At 53.5% G+C, this 20,191-nt stretch overlaps 1 protein-coding gene across 2 annotated transcripts in view; it reads left to right on the top strand.

The window, feature by feature from the left end:
* Window positions 1–20,191, top strand: part of TIAM2 (TIAM Rac1 associated GEF 2) — a 150,391-nt gene that overhangs the window by 123,783 nt on the left and 6,417 nt on the right. For both annotated transcript variants that reach the window (XM_045294337.1, XM_045294338.1), the window contains 6 exons: window positions 7,924–8,094; window positions 10,236–10,304; window positions 11,640–11,765; window positions 12,583–12,691; window positions 15,125–15,304; window positions 16,892–17,007. In XM_045294337.1, the coding sequence (XP_045150272.1) occupies window positions 7,924–8,094; window positions 10,236–10,304; window positions 11,640–11,765; window positions 12,583–12,691; window positions 15,125–15,304; window positions 16,892–17,007 (771 nt within the window). The remainder of the gene's footprint in view (window positions 1–7,923; window positions 8,095–10,235; window positions 10,305–11,639; window positions 11,766–12,582; window positions 12,692–15,124; window positions 15,305–16,891; window positions 17,008–20,191) is intronic.

Here is a 20,191-nt window from a genome sequence, read left to right as displayed (position 1 = left end):
ACTCATGGCCATCAAGGTCAGTTATGACTCCTGGAAACCCTGCAGGGTGGGGTAGGACTGTCCCTGTGAGTGTCCGAGGCTGTGCATCTTTATGGGAGCAGAAGAGCTGCTTTCCCCCATGTTGCCACTGGTGGTTTCGAACTGCCCACCATGCACTTAGCAACCCGCCATATACCCACTAGGCCACGAGGTCTCCTTATATATGTGGAGACTCGGTGCACCTTTTAAAGAGCAGGCCTGCCTTCTTCCCTTCACAATAAAGCAGGCCCTGTTTCCTGTCAGACACTGTGCCCCTGTCAAAAGTCATTGCTGCAGATCTGCATCTGTTGCTGGACCCTGGTTTATGGATGGGGTCATGCTACCTGTCCACATGGAATAAGATGCTTTTTGCTGTAGTTGACCTTTACATTCATACCTTCTGTCCCCCTTCTTCTGGTGCCCATCACCTGAGGAACCAGCCCTGTCTGGGCTAGAAATCGGTGAAGATGGGACTTTTACCAGCAGTCTCTCCTCATTATTTTTTTGGACCACTGTGATCAATATAAAATCTCACACTATTTAGTGAATCACCATGAAATGAATAGTTTCCCCCTAAAATACAAATCTCACAAATGTCTTGCATATGTTTTTTTTTTAACTCCCACCCATACCCCACTGAGGTCCTGAAGTCCTCCTCACATGTCCCCCCCACCCTCTACCCCTGGAAGCATCTGACGATGCCTGGTGCTGCCCGCACCACGCTGCAGCCCTGCCACTGACTGAGGGGCAGCACCTGTGCCTGTGGTTAGACCTGTGGGCTCTCCACTCGCACTCAGGACCCCGGGGCAGTGTCTGCCCATTCGCCTGTTTGGAGAAGTCACCCGCCTCCCATCATCCTTCTAGATGCCGTGTACCAGTCACATTTGGGCGGAATATGGGCTTTTCCTGGGAGTTAGAAGGTGGCTTCAATGAAGTACAGAGTGGCTGGTGGATTTGAACCAGTGGCCTTGTGGTTAGCAACTCAAAATCGAATCGACAGTGCCAGACAGGTGCTTTCCCTAAAAACCTGTGGGTGCTGGGACCCTCTCAGGGCCTGGAGACCCGGGACCACCTGGCACAGAGACCTCCGAGGAGCAGTGGGCTGGGAGAGAGCTATAAAGGACAGTCCTGTGGAGGGAGGGTCCACTGACAATCCTCTCCTCCTCTGCAGAGCTGTGTGTATGTGTGTGTGTGTGTGTGTGTGTGTGTGTGTGTGTGTGTGTGTGTATCCCTCCCCACTTGCAGGGCCTCAGGGAGTTTCAGGAAATTGCTTCAGACTCAGAAATGTAAGGACCTCCCCCAGGGTCCCAGGACGGCCCCCGGGGCAGCGGCAAGGTGAGAACTCACGGCTTTGGACTGGAGTCAGTGCTTTTCGCCCGTCACCACAGACCCACCTGAACATAGTCAACCTAATCATCCCTTGTTCTAGAAACTGCCAGAAGGCCTCCATCCGGGGCTCACTCAGAATGGAGGGACTAAAGTACAGCCGCCAATGGGGTGCATTGAGATGCTGTCAGAACCCACGCTCATAGCCTTTCCTCCTTCGGGGACCGTCCCTGCGAGTTCTTTGTGTCAGCAGCCCCGTAAGCAGCACACATCCGACTGGTGGCTGGGGTCCGCCACGACCCTCCAGGCCTGCCATCCCCCTGTCCTCGTAGTCGGCGGGGCCCTCTCCCTCTGTAGACTGTGTCCGTGTGTCTGTGTTGTGGAGCAGTTTCAGGCTTGTCAGGAAACAGTGCAGGGTGTACTGAGGGCTCCCATATGGGCCCTTGCTCTCTCCAGCAGCTCCCCATCTTCTGAACAGCTTGTGTTCAATTGATGAACCAATATTGATGCATTATTGTGCATGCCAGTCTGTAGTTTTCCATCCTCTTCCTCCTCAGACAGAAACAGATGCATCAATATAAACCCCTCAAACTCAAGTCCACGAGACCCAGTAGAACTGGCCCTCGTGGGTTTCAGAGCCTGTCAATCTTTAGGGGAACAGAAAGCCGCCTCTTTCTCCCATGGAGCAGCTGATGGGTTTGAACTGCTGACCCTCTGGTTAGCAGCTCAGTGCTTAACCCACTATGCCATCAGAGCTCTGTCACAAATCACACTGAAGTACTCTCCACTATGGCAGCATCTTGCAGAGGAGTGTCACTGCCCGTAACCTGTGCTGGGCTCTGCTGCTCACCCTTCCCCACCTCCCCACCGGGCCTGGGCACTGCTGCCCTTTCACTGCCTCCCCAGCTGGGCTGTCCCAGGAGGTCGCAGCGTTGGAACTTTGCTCTCTCTAGCTTTTCCAGATGGGCCTCTTTCACCTGGATTTACAGTTCCCCCACACCTTTTCCTGGCCCAATAGCCCATTTGTTTCTGTTCCAGAATAATGCTCCTTTTGCAGGAATGTTTCACCGTTTGCTTATCCCTTCCCCTCCATGAGGGACATCCGGGTTGCTCCCAAGTTTCCAAGATTATGAGTCGAGCGGTCAAGTATGGGGTGCCTGTGCATGCTCTTCCACCTCTTTTGGACCCCAAGTGGCCCTCACAGCCTGGCTCACACAGCAGCGGATCCGCTGGCTGCACACAGGGTGGCTTTGTGGTGCTCGAACCCTCCACTGTGGGTCTGCCAGGGATATCGCTGCCAGCGGTCACTTTGGGGAAAATCACTCATGCCAGAAGCATCCTTAAAATGAATTCTGATTTTTCTAAAATGGCAAGAGACTTCTATTTTTAAACTCTCGGTATTTTAGCACTGCGCTGTTAGGTGTGATTTTGGGCATCTCAGTAAGGCGAAGCTGCCGTCTCACCAGATGCCATTTAACGTATGGTGCGTTTTGTCAGCTCTTATTTTATGCAATGTATGCACGCTTAATATAGAGTCTGGAAATGTTATGATGATGATGATGATGATGATTTTGCATGGCAAGATTGTATTGCCCGAGCTTGCCGTGCAAACTCCAGGATAGGATGTCATATTCATCTGGGTATTAGTATCTGGCTGTTTGGTTCAGGGAAGGAACCCTGGTGGCCGAGTGGGTTACACGTTGGGCGGCGAACCACAAGGTTGGCAGTTCAGACTCACCGACTGCTCTGAGGGATAAGGATGAGGCTGGCAGCTCCTTTCAAGATTTATAGTCTCAGAAACATTAAGGAGCAGTTCTACACTGTATAACGTCACTGAATTAGCATCAACTCATTGGCAGTGGGTTTGGTTTGGTTTTAGTTCCGTTACTAGGGGGCCATGCCCAGGGTTCCAGAGGCAGGTGTGATTCCGGCTGCTTCCCCCTGCTCCCTGAGCATCCTGTGGCACAGGCTGGGCCCATGGCCACTCTGGGGACAACCACGCAAGATGCTACCCATGGAGGCACTCCCTAGCATCCCTGGAAAATGTCTGGGGAAATGCCTGTACCTGACACCACAGAGATCCTTGTCCAGTAGATCACGCAAAAAAACGTTTTTTTGTTGTTGTTTTTGAAATTTACAAATTTACTTTAATTTCTGCAACCAGTGTGTCTTCCTATTCCAAGAGGCCCCTCTTCTGGGAACATAAACTCATTGGCCCCTAAGCTTCCAGGCTGAGCTTTCCAGCTACTGCTGTCAGTTTGCTCCCATAGGGATCATTCTTCCAATGGCATCATCCACGAGGCCTGCCTGCTCCACTAACTCAGCTAGCCTGCTGTTTGCCTGCCACTGCTTGTCTGTCAGTTTGTCCCACTGTGGTGGCTCCTGTGTTACTGTGAGGCTGAAAGCTCAGTCCCTGGTACATCAGGCACCAGCAGGGTCACCCAAAGTGAACAGGTGTCAGCAGACGACGGAGGAGGCATGGGCCGCCCGTGTCACAGGCATGAGCCGCTGAAAACCCTCTGGCTAGCCTCGAAACACTCTCGTGAGTAGAAGCTGAACGTCGTCGGAAACAGTGGTGGAAGATGGAGCTCTCAGGTGGGAAGGCACTCAGGATATGGCGGAGGAGGAGCTGCCTTGTCAACGTGGAGTTGGCCATCATGACGTGGATGGAGCGCTGCCTGTGGGGACAAAGCCTTCAGGACGCTCACTTCGGACGGGGCCTGACTCAAATGAGAAGGAGATGAAAACGTTCATTGGAACTTGGAATGTACAAAGTATGAATTTAGGAAACGTGGAGGTCACTAAAAACAGAAGTGGAACATAAAAAGATTGACATTGGAGGCAGTAGCGACCTGAAGTGGACCATCCCCTTTGGCCATGGTGAATCAGAAAATCACACAGTTTACTTGGCCAGAAGTGAGCCAAGCAGGAGGAATGGCGTTGCGGTCATTGTCAGAAACGACAATTCAAGGCCTGTCTTGAAGGACAGTGTTGTCGGTGACAGGATAAAGCCTATTTGCATACAAAGAAATCCAATCATTGCAACTATTATTCAAATTTATGAACCAACCACTACAGCTAGTGATGCAGACATCGAAGGATTCCATCAACATCTTCAGTCTGAAGTTGATCAAACATGTAATCAAGGTGCACTGATATTTACTGGCAATCAGAATGTGAAAGTTGGAGAGAGGAAGAGACAATTGTTGGAAAATAAGGTCTTGGTGATGGAAATAAAGCTTTATGCTACATGCTAGAATTTTGCCAGACCAATGACTTTTTCGTTGAAAATAGATTTCTCAAAAAGTATACACTGGACTTCTTCAGGTGGAATACACAGAAATCAAATCGACTGCACCTGTGGGAAGCGACCAGGGAAAAGCTCAGCAGTTAAAACAGGCCCGGGTGTGACGGGGGAACAGATCATCGATTGCTCATATGTAAGTTTAGCGTTAAGTTGGAGAAAATTCAAATAAGTCCACGAGAGCCAAAATATGACCTGGAGTATAACTCATCTGAATTTCAAGACCGTAAGAGGAGAGGTTACTGCATCGCACGCTAATGGCGGAGGCTCGGAGGAACTGTAGACGACATCATGCGCACACATGAAGAACGCGAAAGGTCATTAAAAAGAAAGAAAGAAAAGCTCAGTGTGGATTCCAGAAGACACTCTCCAACTTGCTCTCGATAGCAGAGCAGCTACGGACAATGAAATGAATGATGAAGTCAAAGAGCTGGACAGAAATTTTCAAAGGGCGGGTGGAGAAGACAAAGTAAAATATCAACTTAGAAATGCACAAGAACACACTCAGTAGAGCTGAAGCTGAAAGAATTCAAGAAAACTCAAGCCTTGAGTGGCAACACTGAGAGATTCAATGGGAAAGCACTGAGTGATGTAGGAAGCATCCACAGAAGATGGAAAGAATGCAGTCACTGCACCAGAAAGAGCTAGTCGGCATTCCACCATTCCGGGGGTAGCCTATGAGCAAGAACTAATGGTGCTGAAGGAAGTCCAAGCCGCCTTGAAAGCACTGGCCAAAAACAAAGTTCCAGGAATTGATGTAATGCCAAGTAAAAATTTTCAACATGCTGATGATGTACTGGAAGCACCCCTCTTCTATACCCAGAAATTTGGGAGACAACTATTAGGCCAACTGAGTGGAAGCGATCCATATTTGTGCTTATTTTAAAGAAGCCTGGCAAAATGCTCAAACTATAGAACGACCTCACTGATAGCCACGCACAAGTACGATTTTGCTCAGGACCATGCAAGCACGCTGCAGCAGCAGATGGACAGGGAGCTGCCAGCGGTTTCAGGCCAGAGGAGACAGGATTGGATGGTGGTAGCATTTTTTAGTAATGATCTTAAGGGGACTTATTTTAAATAGGAGAGGAGACATTTTGGATAGATCGTTACATTCTGATTGGTGCCTTGATGATTCGGATCCATGTCTGTGATCTTTGAAATTTTATCCAGATCTCAGCCATGCCTGCAGGCTTTCTCAGAAGTGTGCTAAAGACAGAGAAACAAGTACATACTAGTACGTCTCTCTCAAGAGGAATCATGTGTACTTACGTATACTCTGAAGTGTTTGACAGGGGAATTCTGCTAGGTCCTCTGTGTCTGTGTTGTTGGAGGCTTGGTACCTGTTACGTGGTTACCAAACCTTTTCATCGATATTAATGTGCAGAATAAAGAGAATTGATTGAACTTGAAGAGTCAAGCAACTGGGTGTTCTCTAGCAGATGCCAGTGGGGCCTGGGCCTCTCCCTCCCCTTGCCTTTGGCTGTGGACATGGTGGGCTCATTTCCTACAGCCCCTTTGCTCGTTTGGTAGATTTTTCTTGGAAAACACTCTTTCAAGGGCTGGGTTCCAGCCTGCTTCCTCCCTGAAATTTTACAGGTCAACCTGTTCCAAAGCCATGCTTCTGTTTGTTGTATGTGTGCCTGCTCTTCAGTGTGTCCCACGGACACTTGCTTTGTGGACTTCCTGTGGCACAGGGAAGACTTCCTGGGGACACTCTTCTGCTGGCCGGGGAGGGAGACAACATGTGCAAACTCTCACGCCCGCAGGCCACCCAGCATGCGTCTCAGCACCGCTCCTCCTTGGCAGCAATATGTTCCAGTTGTTTGTGATCCAAAGTGATACAGTCCCCAACAAAGATGTTCTGTGATGCTGTTAAGCGATTGTACCATTATGCTTGATCTAACTGAATTGTGGGTTGTTATAATATCTGGAAGAGCTACCAGCAAAAAAGGTTCAGAATAATAATAAAGGTGTTTCTGACAGGGTCAGTGTTTCACCTGAGATGCACCAAGTGATAAGGATCTGGTAAAACTGAAAAACCAAACGTGGCCGCTGTTGAGTGGATGGGGATTCACAGGACAGGGCAGAGCCGCCTCCCTGAGTTTCCAAAAGGGGAACTCTTTACGGCCGTCGAAAGCTCGAGCCGTCTTTATCCCACTGAGTGGCTGTGGCCTAGTGGTTTGAACTGCTGAGCTTGCAGTTAGCAGGCCAACGGGTAACTACTATGCCACCAGGGTTCCTGGACCAGGCAGGAAAACATTTAAGCCGAAGGGAGGAGGCCTGTTGGACAGTGGTCATTTGGTCGGTTCCTGTGCCAGGCACTTGGCTGCTACAGTAACATTTGGGGCAGATAATATCAATTCCCTTGATATTATTACAATTTCAGTGTTCCGGGGGTGAACCGAATGCTTGTAATCCAGTCGCTTGGGGACCACGGTCAGCAATGATGTGGACCGAGGGCGGCCACAGTGCGGTGGTCTGCATGGGTACCATGGGAGGGGGGATCCCTGGCAATGCCCAGTGGCTGCCATGCTCGACTGCTGAGAGGTTGGAGTGGACCCAGAAGTGCCTTGTAAGAAAGGGCTGGCGAACCTTTAGGACACGGGCCATTGAAACCCTGCGGGAGGTCACCTCCACGCTGACTCCCTGAGTCAGAGACGGCTGGGTGGTGGACCCTCAGTGTGGAAAGGAGAGGCTGTGAAGGGAGCCGGGGGTCCTCTGGGAACAGTGGGGGCCACACTGACATGTTCCGCATCCCTCCTCTGGGGCAGGCTGACATTGTAGTAAGCGGTCCCCCAAAGACTGGAGTTGCCCCAGGTCTCCCTGTTCCTGTGCGTCTCTCCATTTCTGTCCCCACTGCCTGCCATCAACTAGTCTCCGTGGCCAGGGGTTGGCGCCCCTCGTGTAAGAGCCAGCTGCAGGCCACACTTGCTTCTGTGGGAGCCCCCGAGAGGGGCTTATACACCTCTCTCCACCCACACTCCCCAGGTGGCCAGCCATCTGCTGCTGCCCTGTCCTCGCTGGGCAGTGGCCCCAGTGGGCCAGGATCTCCCTCCTTCAGTCACAACTCCTGCCCCTGATGTGTCACTTGGGGCTCTGCTCTGTGGCCAGGGACTGCAGAGCTACGTGGCCTGGCTTTGAGGGCTGACCTCTTGCCCTCACGCTCCTGTGTCAGGGATCAGGGCTGGCTGTCCTTGGTGACCCGTGGCGAGAGCAGGGAACATTCTTTCACTGGCTTGTCCATCTCACCCCTCTGCCCCCTCCCCCTCCAGAGCACTGAGCAGATCGCCGCCCTGTGCAGGAGCTTCACTGAGCCCCAGATGGAGAAAGCGGGGCAGAGCCGCGACCCCCCACCTCGGCCACTGGCCCGTCACCTCTCCGACGCCGACCGTCTCCGCAAAGTCATCCAGGAGCTGGTGGACACGGAGAAGTCTTATGTGAAGGTGAGGTGGCTGGGTCCTCCCTGTCCCCCTGCTGGCCGCTGGTGGTCTGGGCACAGACCTCCCCAGACCCACCTGCCCTGGGGGCCCTGCTGGGTGGGGACCACACCCAGACCCACCTGCCATTCCGTGAGTAGTGATTGGCTCCTGGGGAGGAGGAAGAGGAAGAGTCGGATAATGGATGCTTCTGCTACCAGGGCAGTGCCGACCATGGAGACGGGTGCACCCATGTGCCCTGTGCAGTGTGAGGTTTGATTTGGTTTGGTGTGTGGTATTCGGTGTGTGGTGTGGTGTGGTGTGTGATTTGCCAGAGGGAGGGGGCCGGGTTAGCAATGGAGGCAAAGGCTGTTTGCGGTGAGGAAGAGAAGGAACTGGGGAGAGGGCTCATGGGGGCTGCTGACCCAGGATCCAGGGCTCTGGCTGGGCTCTGGCCCTGGGCCTGCCATGGTGGGGGGCCATGTGCAAGTATAGGGCACCCACAGAATTCGCACATGCACTCAGATCCCCCAGTGGGGACGGGAGAGCATTTGCAGGAGGAGTGCAGGCTCTGGGAAGGCGGAGCTCTTCTGCCCCTGTGGGGGCACTTGGGATGCCGGCTTCACCTGCAGTGGGGGTCAGGGCAGCAGGCTAGAAGCCCAGCATGGCCTGGGGTTGTCCACGGCCCATGGGTGTACACACACACATGCACGCCCCTGCAGCCCCAATCCCTCCACATCCTCACGGGGGGGATAGTGACTGGCCTCTCTTAGCCTTCACGGCCTCTGCCTAGAGTCCACAAATTAAATGCTGGCCCAGGCGCAGTTCCTACCAGATTCCCCCGCAGGCCCGGGTCTCAACGCCCTCTGCCCTGAGGAGTGCTTCACCTAAGGCCTTGCCCACAGCCAGCCCAGCAGAGCGGCCCGAAGCCCCTTCTCCAGGGCCTTGGGGGTGCAGGATATCCACAGCGATGGTGGTCTCGCATGCACCACGCCTGGCGCTGTGTAGCTGTGGGGTGTTCAGACAAGAATTCTCAATGACTGGTGCCCACGGTGACCTTTCCAGAAGCTCTGAACCCCTTCTCACAGCTCTGGAGGGCCCGAGGGTGGCCCCTTGATTTGCTCAGTGTCGTAGTGGTGGTTAGGGCTTACTCTGCTGCCGGGCCACCCAGCTTGGGAGGCTCATTTCTTTTGTGGGTGAAGTAGGCAGAAAGCCCTGCCCCCTGGCAAACACCTGCGCTTCGCTTGCCCAGGGCTGCTGCTCAGGGTGGACGTGCTGGGGGTGCCCGGGACGCCGCCCTGAGCGATCCCAGCATGGCCAAGAGTGGAGGCCCAGCCCACCCTGTCCACTGGCTCACTCACCTGTGCCAGCTGGCTCTGGTGTGCCCGCCGGGCCCAGTGCCCAGCTCTGCCATCCCGCGTGCAATCCCAGCCCTACCTGAATTTCTCGTGAAATGAGAGCCTCTCAAACTGTTGGTCCTTGCTGTTCGTTAGCGGCTTCTAGTGTCTTAGGACTCAAACTTCCTCAGGATACTTGAAACCAGAAATAAACAAGTTGACCTAGATTAAATTTTATACTGCCCCTGGTTTCATAGGATTAAATATAAAATGCCTTCAGCTGAGAAGTTTTATGAAGACGGTCAACGCCCTGATTTCCACCCTGGGGGAGCCTCGTTCACTAGAGCCCCACAGAGGGCACTGGCTTTAAGCACTAGGACTGCCAACGTTTGGGGCTTTCTTCTTGCATTTGAAATCTGGGGGTTGAGATGCTGACCAGTCAGTCCCGGGTTGCAGCGCTCACCGACCTCCTCCTCCTCCTTCCAGCGCCGAGGCTTCACCCCTTGACACACATGACACAGAGAGGGAGCCCCTGCTGGATCCCCCAGGAGCCCAGCTCACGCTGAACCCAAAGGAAGGGCCCGGCCTCAGCTCCCCTCTCCTACTCGTGTGCTGCCAGGGCCGCCACCTGCTCTAAAGGAGAACCCAGGGTCCAGCTGTTGGTTGGCTTTGTAGTGATCTTCGCCACCTGGGTGGCGGTGAAGAGTTTTGAGAACACACTCACTTCCTCCTGGCTGAGGGGAGTGTGGGGCAGCGCCCGGGCCCCTGGGGCCTCTGGGGCATTTCCGAGACTGGACTCGGTGTTGGAGATGCTCTCCTTTTGTCTTTCAGGACCTGAGCTGTCTCTTTGAATTATATTTGGAGCCACTTCAAAACGAGACCTTTCTTACACAAGACGAGGTAAAGTATCACCTTCCCTCTGCCCCCTACCATAGTTGTCAGAGGACCACGTCTGCTTATCCTGGGGGTGCGGAGCACTGATGGAGCAGTGGTTAAGGAATGGGGAAGGCCTGGCTGCTGATTGGAAGGCCAGTAGTGTGAACCCACCTGTGGGATGGGACACCGTGCTGTGCTCCAGGAGAGATGGTTGGTGCTGTGGAGTTGGGCCCGACTCATGGCGACCCTGCGCACAGCAGAAGGAGACGCTGCCCAGTCCTGCGCCGTCCACACAACGACCCTTGTGTCTGAGCCCATGGTTGCAGCCACTGTGCCAGTCCATCTTGAGAGCCTTCCCCTTGTTCGCTGCCCCTCTACTTTACTGGGCTTGATCTCCTTCTCCTGGGACTGGTCTCTCCTGACAACGTGTCCAAAGTACAATCTTTACCAGGTGTCAGCCTCTAATAGAGACGACAACCTAGGAAACCCTATGGGGCTGTCTCGGTCTGTCCTCAGCGGGTAGCTTTGAGCCGTCCTGAAGAATATCCCTGCTTGGACTCTGTAAGATTCCCAGTCTTGGCTTCCTCCAATGCCATTCGACGTGGCCTCTGCCCCACCAAGGGCGGTGGCTGGATTGTACAGAGCAGGATGCCAGGCCCGGTGTGCGGGAGGGTGGACATTGTCTTGTGAAACGGCCGCAGGCTTGCAGAACAGATCAGCCTTGATTCAGCTGTCCCTACACAGGCTGCTGCACAATCGTGATCTCCGTCTGCACGACACAGCACTGCCTCCTCCCCTTCCTCCCTGCCTTTCCCTTTCCATCCCTCCAACCCCGGAGGTGGCTTCTTAATAAGTTAAGTCTTTAAACATTAAGTCAGTGGTTCCCAACCTTCCTCATGCCGTGACCCTTTCATACCGTTCCTCATGTGGTGGTGACCCCCAACCATGAAATTATTCTCACTGCTACTTCATCACTGTCATTTTGCTACTGTTAATGAATCGGGTGACCCCTGTGAAAGGTCGTTTGACCCCCATAGGGGTCATGACCTACAGGTTGAGAACCGCTGCATTAAGTAAGAGTGATTCATTCTTCTCTGCTGACTCCTATTTTTCCTGATTTGAATTCTGGGAATTTTACTTTCACCAAAAAAAATAAATGAAAAGGAGTTGGGATTATAGTGATCAGAGCCATCCCAGCTTACATGTATAGACTCTGCCCCAGAGCAAATGTGCTGCCTTCGGTAAAGGGAGGGCTTTGGGGGTGGGGTGGGGGGTGAGCTCACTGTGGCTGGTTTGCCGGCCCAGAGCTCGTGGGTCCCTGGCCCTCCCTTGCTGATCCCCGCGGATCCCTTCCCACAGATGGAGTCGCTCTTTGGGAGCCTGCCCGAGATGCTGGAGTTCCAGAAGGTCTTTCTGGAGACGCTGGAGGACGGGATTTCAGCATCATCTGACTTCAACACGCTGGAGACCCCCTCGCAGTTTAGAGTGAGTGTTCCAGAAATAGGTGGGCCCGGGCAGACTTCGCCCTGGGAAAGCCCGTGTTGTCCCTGGACTGTGGACGTGACCCACCGTGTGCCTTCCCCTCGAAGAGGGCAGCAGACGGCTCCATCCTTTTCTCCGTTGTAAATGCTGCCGGAGGAGATCAGCCGATGGCGCGTGCTTTCAGCCTGGTCTTGACAGGGGCTAGTCCCGACCCTTGGAGAGAGAGAAAGAGAGAGAGAGAGAGAGAGCCAGATTCCCTAGGGTTTGCCAACAGCGGGCTTTTCAGAACTAGATGTGGAGCCTGTGCTCACTCACCTCACTGAAGGGAGTCTTGGGAAGTCACGTCTAGGGTGGGAAGGAGGGGCGGGGGAAGCGTGGGGTTCTGGGTCCATCGGATTTCCTCTGTTCTGTGCAGCCCTCTCCAGTGTAAATATGCAGGCCGGCCAGGAAGCCCCCAGGGAAGGAAGATAAACAGGGATTCCAAAGGATCATTAGTTCCAGCTAATTGAGTGGGCTGTCCTTGTCAGAGGGGTCCCCACAGAACTTCCCCATCCTTTACTGCACACCATGTCAACAGGCTCTGCTGCCTGCACCGTGTTGTACTCAGAGAACCTTCCTGTCGGTGACAAAAGTCCAGCCCGAGTTTTGCTCGAGGGGCCTGGTCATCCACCCTCCTCAGGCATCTCTGGGGGCTTCCCAGGATCGATTTCCACCAGTGACATCTCCCTGCCTCACCCCCATGGCCAGCGGCTTGCACACCACGTCACCTGTGGCCATTGTTTGTACCGAGCCTGACATGGTTCTTTGGTTCTCTTTCTAGAAGCTACTGTTTTCCCTTGGAGGCTCCTTCCTGTATTATGCCGACCACTTTAAGCTGTACAGCGGGTTCTGCGCTAACCATATTAAAGTGCAGAAGGTTCTAGAGCAAGGTAAGCTGCTCAGATGTCTCCTAGCTGTGCTTTCTGTGCGTTAGTTGTCCTATGGAGTAAGTCTGTGTTTAGTGCCGAGGTTGGTGTGATGTCAGTGGATTGTGCCCCGCCCTTGACCTTGATGGTGACAGACGGGGAGAGGCCTGGCTGTCCTCAAAGGCTTCTCAGTAGCACCGCTGGGAAGCACGCTCTTGGATGTTTTGTGCTCTAAACCAGGAGCTGGTTTCTCCACGTGGCCGTGGAGGGCAAGGTGAGGGTGGCCCCCACACTGGTGACATCTCACCATTCCCAGAGAGACAGCAGTGCCGTTGGCTGACCTCAGACAAGCACAATATCCTCCGGGGAAAGTGAAGGTTAGGAAACCGAGGGGTTGCATTGAAGGAGTGTTGGGTGAGAAGACCCTCCGCTGCAGAATGCCCAGCCGTCTTGCTTCTCGAGTAGCTTTCAACAGGGCTAATGCCCTCGGCATTGCGCAGAGTGAGGTAGAAGCTCGCCAGTAGTTGGTAGAAGACCTCCTTTTTCGTAAACACCACGGCTGTCACACGCACACCCCGTGATCTACTAATCACGCTCAGCGTGGGGCTCGAACCTTCCTGAAGGTGTCGATTGTGTCCTTGTAAGGGAGCCACAAATGCGAGAATAGTTGCCTCCCAGCAGCTGGCTGACCAGTGCTGGTGCATGCAGGTCAAGTTCAAGTGGCAGCTGGGGAATCCCCTGTCATTCTCAACACCAAATGCACTGGTATCTCCGGGTATACTCGTTGTGGTGCTCAGACACTGAACAGAGATCTGGCTGTGTCCACTGCCAGCAGCGGCCAGCCGCACACGGGTGGTACCTTGTTTGTGGCTGTGGGAAGGTGGAAGTTGCCGGAGCCGAGGCGGTCAGGAGTGCAGGCTGCAGTCCTTCTGAACTTCGTCGAAAGGGGAAGAGAACGTGTTGGTTTGCAAACCGTCCTGCACTCTATGGACCGAGCAGCAACGTGTGCTGTCTGCTCGTTTTGCTAGCCGGCTCTTCTGTGAGTGACTTGGTATGCATTTGGTGGGTCCCTGCATTATCAGAGACCCCCTATACCCTTGACGCTTTGCATCACTGTCACTGCCCGGGGAAGGTGGACCATGGCCATGGAAGACCTGCATTCGACGAACCAACCATCGCCTTGGAATGATGGCACTGGTGAGACTGGAAAGACCAGACTGCCAGGCGAACCAGCAAATCTGCCTGGAAAGCAGTCCGGCCAGAGGGCACGCCCTGCAGAGGTGAAGACGGTGAGAGGTCATCTCACGGACTTTGGGCACGTGGTCAGGAGAGAGCAGTCCCTGGAGAAGGACGCCGTGCTTGGTGAAGTGGAGGGTCAGAGAGAAAGAGGAAGACGGTCAGGGAGATGGTGGACACAGTGGCGATGGCAGCGGGCTCAAACTTAACAACTTCATGAAGCTGGGGCAGGGCTGGGCGGCGTGTCCTTCTGTTTTACGGAGGGCTTTCAGGAGCCAGAAGCAAGCGGATGGCCCCTGGCACCTAACGGCAGCAGCAATGTCTGAGGGGTCTGCGTGGACACGGCTCTCTGGCGTCCACTCAGGCTCTTAACCAAGAGCCAGGGCTTGGTACTTTGGCAGGTGTGCAGATGTCTGGGAAGCTCCCTGCTCTCACGAGACTTGCCCCCAAGTCCGTGTAGGCATCCGGGTGTGAGACCCGGTGACAGTGTGAGGAAGACGGAAGAAATCGGCGACAAGGCAAGCAGCCTTTGGCTTGGTGTGTGGTGGACTGTGGCCCCTCTACTCGAGTCTCCAACTCCCAGGAGCTCACCAGTCGGACTGTGCAAACAGGGCGCCTAGGACCCGAGAAGGGGATCGGTCCGTTTTTATTGCCACTTCCCGGTGTTACGCCGTCTTTGAAGCAGCAGTAGGGAAGAGAAGAATCCCAAGGCCTCGGAAGAGCACGTTCGAGGTCTCTGTCTGAACAGACTGTGGCAGGAGACTGAGGAGCAGCGCCGAGACAACGGGCACCTTCTCCTCATCTGGGCCGAGACCGTGGAACCGTGGGCAAGTGACACACCGATGGCTCCGCGGCCCGTGGAGGCAACGGCCAATGGACCACGTATGTGGCTGCGAGACGATGAACAGGAGAGAGACGTGGCTGCTGGCTGAGGAGACCCAGGACTGTGTCCTTACTGTCTGCTGATCCTGACCCGTGGTAACCTACTGACTCCCTAATTACCCCTTCACGGCGAGTATTGCCTATGCGTTTGGTGTGGCCACTGCCACGATGTACCAAACCCAGCACGGAGGCAGAGAGCCGTGGGAGGAAAGGCTGGTGTCAGGCAGGTCAGGAAGGCTGGCGTGTGGAGGCAACGGTAGCAATGGTCCGATCGGGTCTGGCCCTGTCCGCTGCCATTTCTTGCCGTGTGCTAAGAGTCTGCTCTCCATTTGCTCATAGCCAAGACTGACCAGGCCTTCAAGGCCTTTCTGGAAGCCCGGAACCCCACCAAGCAGCACTCATCCACACTCGAGTCCTACCTGATCAAGCCCGTGCAGAGGGTGCTCAAGTACCCCCTGCTGCTGAAGGAGCTGGTGTCACTGACCGACCACGAGAGCGAGGAGCACTACCACCTCACCGGTAAGTCACCCCCCCACCCCCACCCATCGAGCCTCCTCCCCAGCTGGCTTCGTTTCCTGAAGACAAGGTTCCTGCTGCCAGAGTGAAAGGAAGCCAGCATGGGAAGCAGCCAGCTCCGTGTTCCAGTCTCGGAAACCCACAGGGACAGTTCTGCCCTGTCCTTGAGGGTTGCTTTCAGTCACTATGGACTCGGCAGCAAGTTTTTGTTTGTGGGACCACCAGGGTCTCATGGGATTGGCCCCAGGCTTGGTGACAGTTCCATCCTCCTTCCTAGAAGACAGTCCTTGAAGCTGTGTGACTGCAGTGGCCTCTCAGGCCACTGGGCCAGTGTGTGTGTGTGTGTGTGTGTGTGTGTGTGTGTGTGGATGGGGGCCTCTCAGGCCACTGGGCCAGTGTTGGGGGGGCGGGTGGGGGGCTGCCTGCTTCTGTCTAACTCTGGGGCGGTTTGCAGCCCAGATGCTGCTCCTCCTGGAATACGTTGGGTGGGGCTCCACCTAGTGGAGGCAGCCGGGCACAGCTTGACTGGGTGGCAGATGGTGCTTTCAGTGTGGGGACAGTTATGAGTAGGAAAAACACTGAACTTGGCGGTGACCTAAAGTTTTACTCTTTGACAGTCGTTTTGTCCCACGTCAGCCCCCTTAGAAAGTAATGAACGAGCATCATGTGTCAACGCAGCAGCTACCCTGGCAATCAGACCTTCGCAGAGACACGTGGAAGGTCTAATCAGAAGTAGTTTTGCTCGCAGCTCCAGCACCTGGACCCCGAGCGGAGGCAGCAGGAGTTCTGAGAACAGTCAGTCGGACGTTTCATTTTGGGTGGTTCTACTTTCTCGTGTTGCCAGAGTGCCATCAAATCCCTTAGCCCCTCTGCACCTCCGCTGATCTTTTGTCCATCTCCAAATGGGATGGACTGCAGTCCTACAGCATGGGGGCTTTGTGGGCCATTCAAAGAACGGATTCTCACGAAACACCAATGATCGGACCTGCCCCACAGGGAGTGTTCAGCACATGCTGGCAGCTATTAGTGATACGTCTTATTTAGACTCTGCCTTAAGAGGACTTGAGGTCAAGGATTCTCCATTCCCCGACACCTTCCCCTGTTATCAACTGTCCTGTGAGCTAACATTTCTCATTTGCAAACGTAGTAGAAATCTTCTGTTTGGGGCATTCACAGTGCACACGCAGCAGTCATGAATGACTGAAGTGTGCGGCAAGAGTAGCGCTGACTGTTCTGGTCAAGGCCGTGTTTGCCAGCCGATGCAATTCGGTGGTTTTGCCGTCCTGTCATTGGGTAGGTCTGCAGGGATATAGTCCTCCGCCTTGTGACCTGATGCGCTCAGCCCCGTGTTCACCTAACACCGAAGACAGCTTGCTCTTTAGAACCCAGCCGTGTCGACAGGTTCAGGAGCGGGTGTAAGACTCATGCTAATCATGATTATGATCACATAGGCCACTGTGTGGTACATCTAAATAATGTTACCCAGAGTAATGAGTGGTCCTGAGCTCTGGCTTGAATCTTGGGCTCTGATGTTGGGTAGGGTTCAAAGCAAATCCAAACGGTCAAGTGGAACGGTTTCCGATTTTGCAGAAGCACTGAAGGCAATGGAAAAAGTTGCAAGCCACATCAATGAGATGCAGAAGATCTACGAGGACTACGGGACCGTGTTTGACCAGCTGGTAGCAGAGCAGAGTGGGACAAAGGAGGTGAGCCGGGCCCGGGTGGCGAGAGGCTGGGTGTGTGTGGACTGGGCCTGTTGGCTGATCAGTTCGTGCGTGCGGCTGTAACATAAGATGCAGTCTCTCACCGGTTAGGAGACTAGAGTGTGAGTTCAGGGCACCGCTCCTGGCGAAGGCATGCTGTCTGTCTGTTTCTCTGCTGTGGGGGAAGGCTGGCGTCTCCCTTCAGCTTCTGTTCCTCCGCTTCTTGATGGTCTTCATGTGTTTTTGTTTCCCTCTCTCAGTGCTTCCTTCTCTGTGCCCAGTCTGCTCTTTTCAGATCTCAAAGGCCATTGGCTGTGTTAGGCTGGGTTGTCTGGAGAAACGAAGTCAGTGACACTCCTCTGTGTATCACGGCAGAACTTTCTATCCACAAGTCATTCCATATCAGAAGGGCATCCCAGCCCAATCCAATTAAAGTCCCTAAGTAGGATGTTAGCGGGGCCCTCTTCAAACTCAGGTAGCTGCAGGCCGATGGCACAGGGATCACAGGCCAGTGGGTTCAGAGTTGTATGCATCCAAAGTTGGTGGAAACGGTGGCAGCAGAGCCACGCTGACGGCCCTCAGCGTCAGAGAGCCCAGTGGGGTTACCCCTGGAGGCACAGAGTCCCAGCAGGCAGGGGACAGAGAGGGAGCAAACCCCAGTGTCTCTCACGCTTATACAGAAGGGCCTATGACAAGGAGGCCAAGACACAACTGAGAGGTTGTGGTCCAGCCCTACCCTGACCCAGGAGTGTCTGGTTGACATAACCCTTAATCATCACACTGGTGTCAGACACACCTGTCTACTCAACTAGGCGCCCAGGGGGAATCTGGGGTTATGAGTGGGGTTGCTCACAGCAGAGTCAGCAGTTCAAACCCACCGGGCTCTCCTTGGAAGAAAGGTGTGGCTGTCTGCTCCGGTAAAGAACCCCGGCCCCGGAAACTCTGCCCTGTAGGTTTGCCACGGGTCAGGAGGTACTCCATGGCAGGGAATTGATTTGGTTTTCCTACACTAACATAGTCTCATTAACATAATTTTCATCCACAAGTCTAGGGACCAGGATTTACAACACGCCTTTGTGATAGGCACAAGTTAGCCCATGATAAAGAGAAGTTGATTTGTTTTTCATAGTTCTTGGGGTTCATGCCTGAATCTATGTATCAGCTGTGCAGATGGCTTCCTTGTCAGTGGACCCTGGTGTGCCTTGGCCCCACAGTTCTGGGCAAGCCCCACAATGGCACCTGTCTCCGTCCCTTGTGGGCATCTCTCTCTTTCAAAGCTGCTTTTTCTGTAACTCAGGGGTGATAAGATTTAGGATCCAACTGACTTCGGCCCATTGGCAGATTATATTCAATTAGTCTGTTGACTTAGGGTTCCACCACTTTTTGATTGGGAAACAAAATTCTGCTTTTAACAGGGAGGTGCTCTTTCAGACAAGGCCCCCAAGTGAGGACGTTCCTGGAGGAAAAGTCCCTGAAGTTGTCTCTGTGGTCTTAAGGATTACAAGTTGTTAGTTGCCATTAAGTCAATTTGGCACTCACAGCAACCCAAAGTGACAGAGTTGAACTGCCCCATAAAGTTTCCTAGGTTGTAATCTTAAAACAAAACAAAAAACACCCCCTCCCCACCAACCTGTGAGTCCACCCTTGGGTACCCACCCCTATCTCCAACCCCACCCCCCGCCCCAGTTTGAGCTGCTTTGCATCAGCCTCATCAGCCAGTGGGAACGCACAGGCTGTGATGTTTGTAGAGCAGACCACTAGGTCTGCTCCCTTGGAGCTGCTGAGTGGGTTCGAACCACCAACCTTTTGGTTAGCAACACGGTGCTTAACTGTTGTGGTGCCAGTTTCTGCCTATCAAAGACCTTGCTCTTGAGGCATAAATGTAACATAAAACTCATTACATTGGCTTAAAACTGTTATATGCCCATTGTATAACAGCAAACAGAGCCCTCCATCGCTGAGCTCATAGTGCCTCCTCTGCCTCCTTTCTTGGGGGGCCTTGAGGGAAGACAAATCCCAGAGGTGAGACTCTTTATGGAGGGCTTGGGCTGGTGGCACGCATGATGAACACACCCAGATGCTAACTGAAAGCTTGAAGGTCCGAGTCCACAGACGTGCCTCGGAAGAAAGGCCTGGCTGCAGAAAGCTCATCCACAGCCCTTCTCAATCTCTCTCTCTCTCTCACACACACACACACACACACACAGACACGTGAGATCGCCATGAGTCGGCATCTATTCCAGGGCTCCTGATTGGCTGGCGTGGCATGGAGGCTAGGCTGCAGAAGGGAGTGGGTACTGTCATGCGGGGGAGAATCCAGGACTCGTCTTCTTTGCAGTATTTTAATGCCAGGTCCTGGTGACTGCCCCATTAATTGTAAATTTAGTTTAATTCAGTGGATTTTCCTTTGTTGCCTGATGGCTAACTCAAGAGTCCTGTGCTTCTAAAATCTCTAAAAACAGCCCCGAGAGCTCTGTGCCGTCAGTTCATCCTGCCTCACAGCGACCCTGTAGGACGGAGTAGAATGGCTCCTTTGGGTTTTCAGGACGAACTCTTTACGGGAGTAGAGTTTTTCTCCCAGAGTGGCTGGTGGTTTCAAACTGTTGACCTTGCAGTTAGCAGCCCAACGCATAAGCCCACCATGCCATGAGGCCTCTTCAAAAACCCATACCAGGGGGCTTCAAAATGTGGGCACAGAAATCCCTTTATCTTCTTATTCTGTTGCTTCTCGTGAGCTTTTTGAAGCCCCCAGTATAGCAGCAGTGCGGTTTAGGCGGAAAAAGGCAAGAACGGAGAAGAACTGGAGCTTAATTATTTATTTGTTTGTATGTTGATTTTGCTGTCAATCTCAGAAAAGGAGCCCTGGTGGCGTAGAGGTTATGCATTGGGCTGCTATTCACCAGGTTCACAGTTCAAAACCACCAACTGCCCCACAGGAGAAAAATAAAGGCTTTCTACTCCCTGAAGGAAAGCCACATTCTCAGAAACCCACAAGGGCAGCTCTACTGTCCTGTTGCCGTGAATCAGAATCAACTTCATGGCAGTCAGTCTGGTTTTCCCGGTGGACAGGGGCCTTCAGTCTCAGTGTTAGTGAATCTGCCCTCAGTCTCAGTGTTAGTGAATCTGCCCTCAGTCTCAGTGTTAGTGAATCTGCCCTCAGTCTCAGTGTTAGTGAATCTGCCCTCAG

The sequence above is a fragment of the Echinops telfairi genome, unplaced genomic scaffold (genome assembly GCF_000313985.2).
Source record: "Echinops telfairi isolate 266 unplaced genomic scaffold, ASM31398v2 ScPeMD7_3533;HRSCAF=4204_0, whole genome shotgun sequence".
NCBI lineage: Eukaryota > Metazoa > Chordata > Mammalia > Afrosoricida > Tenrecidae > Echinops > Echinops telfairi.
This window is presented reverse-complemented; position numbering and strand designations above follow the sequence as displayed.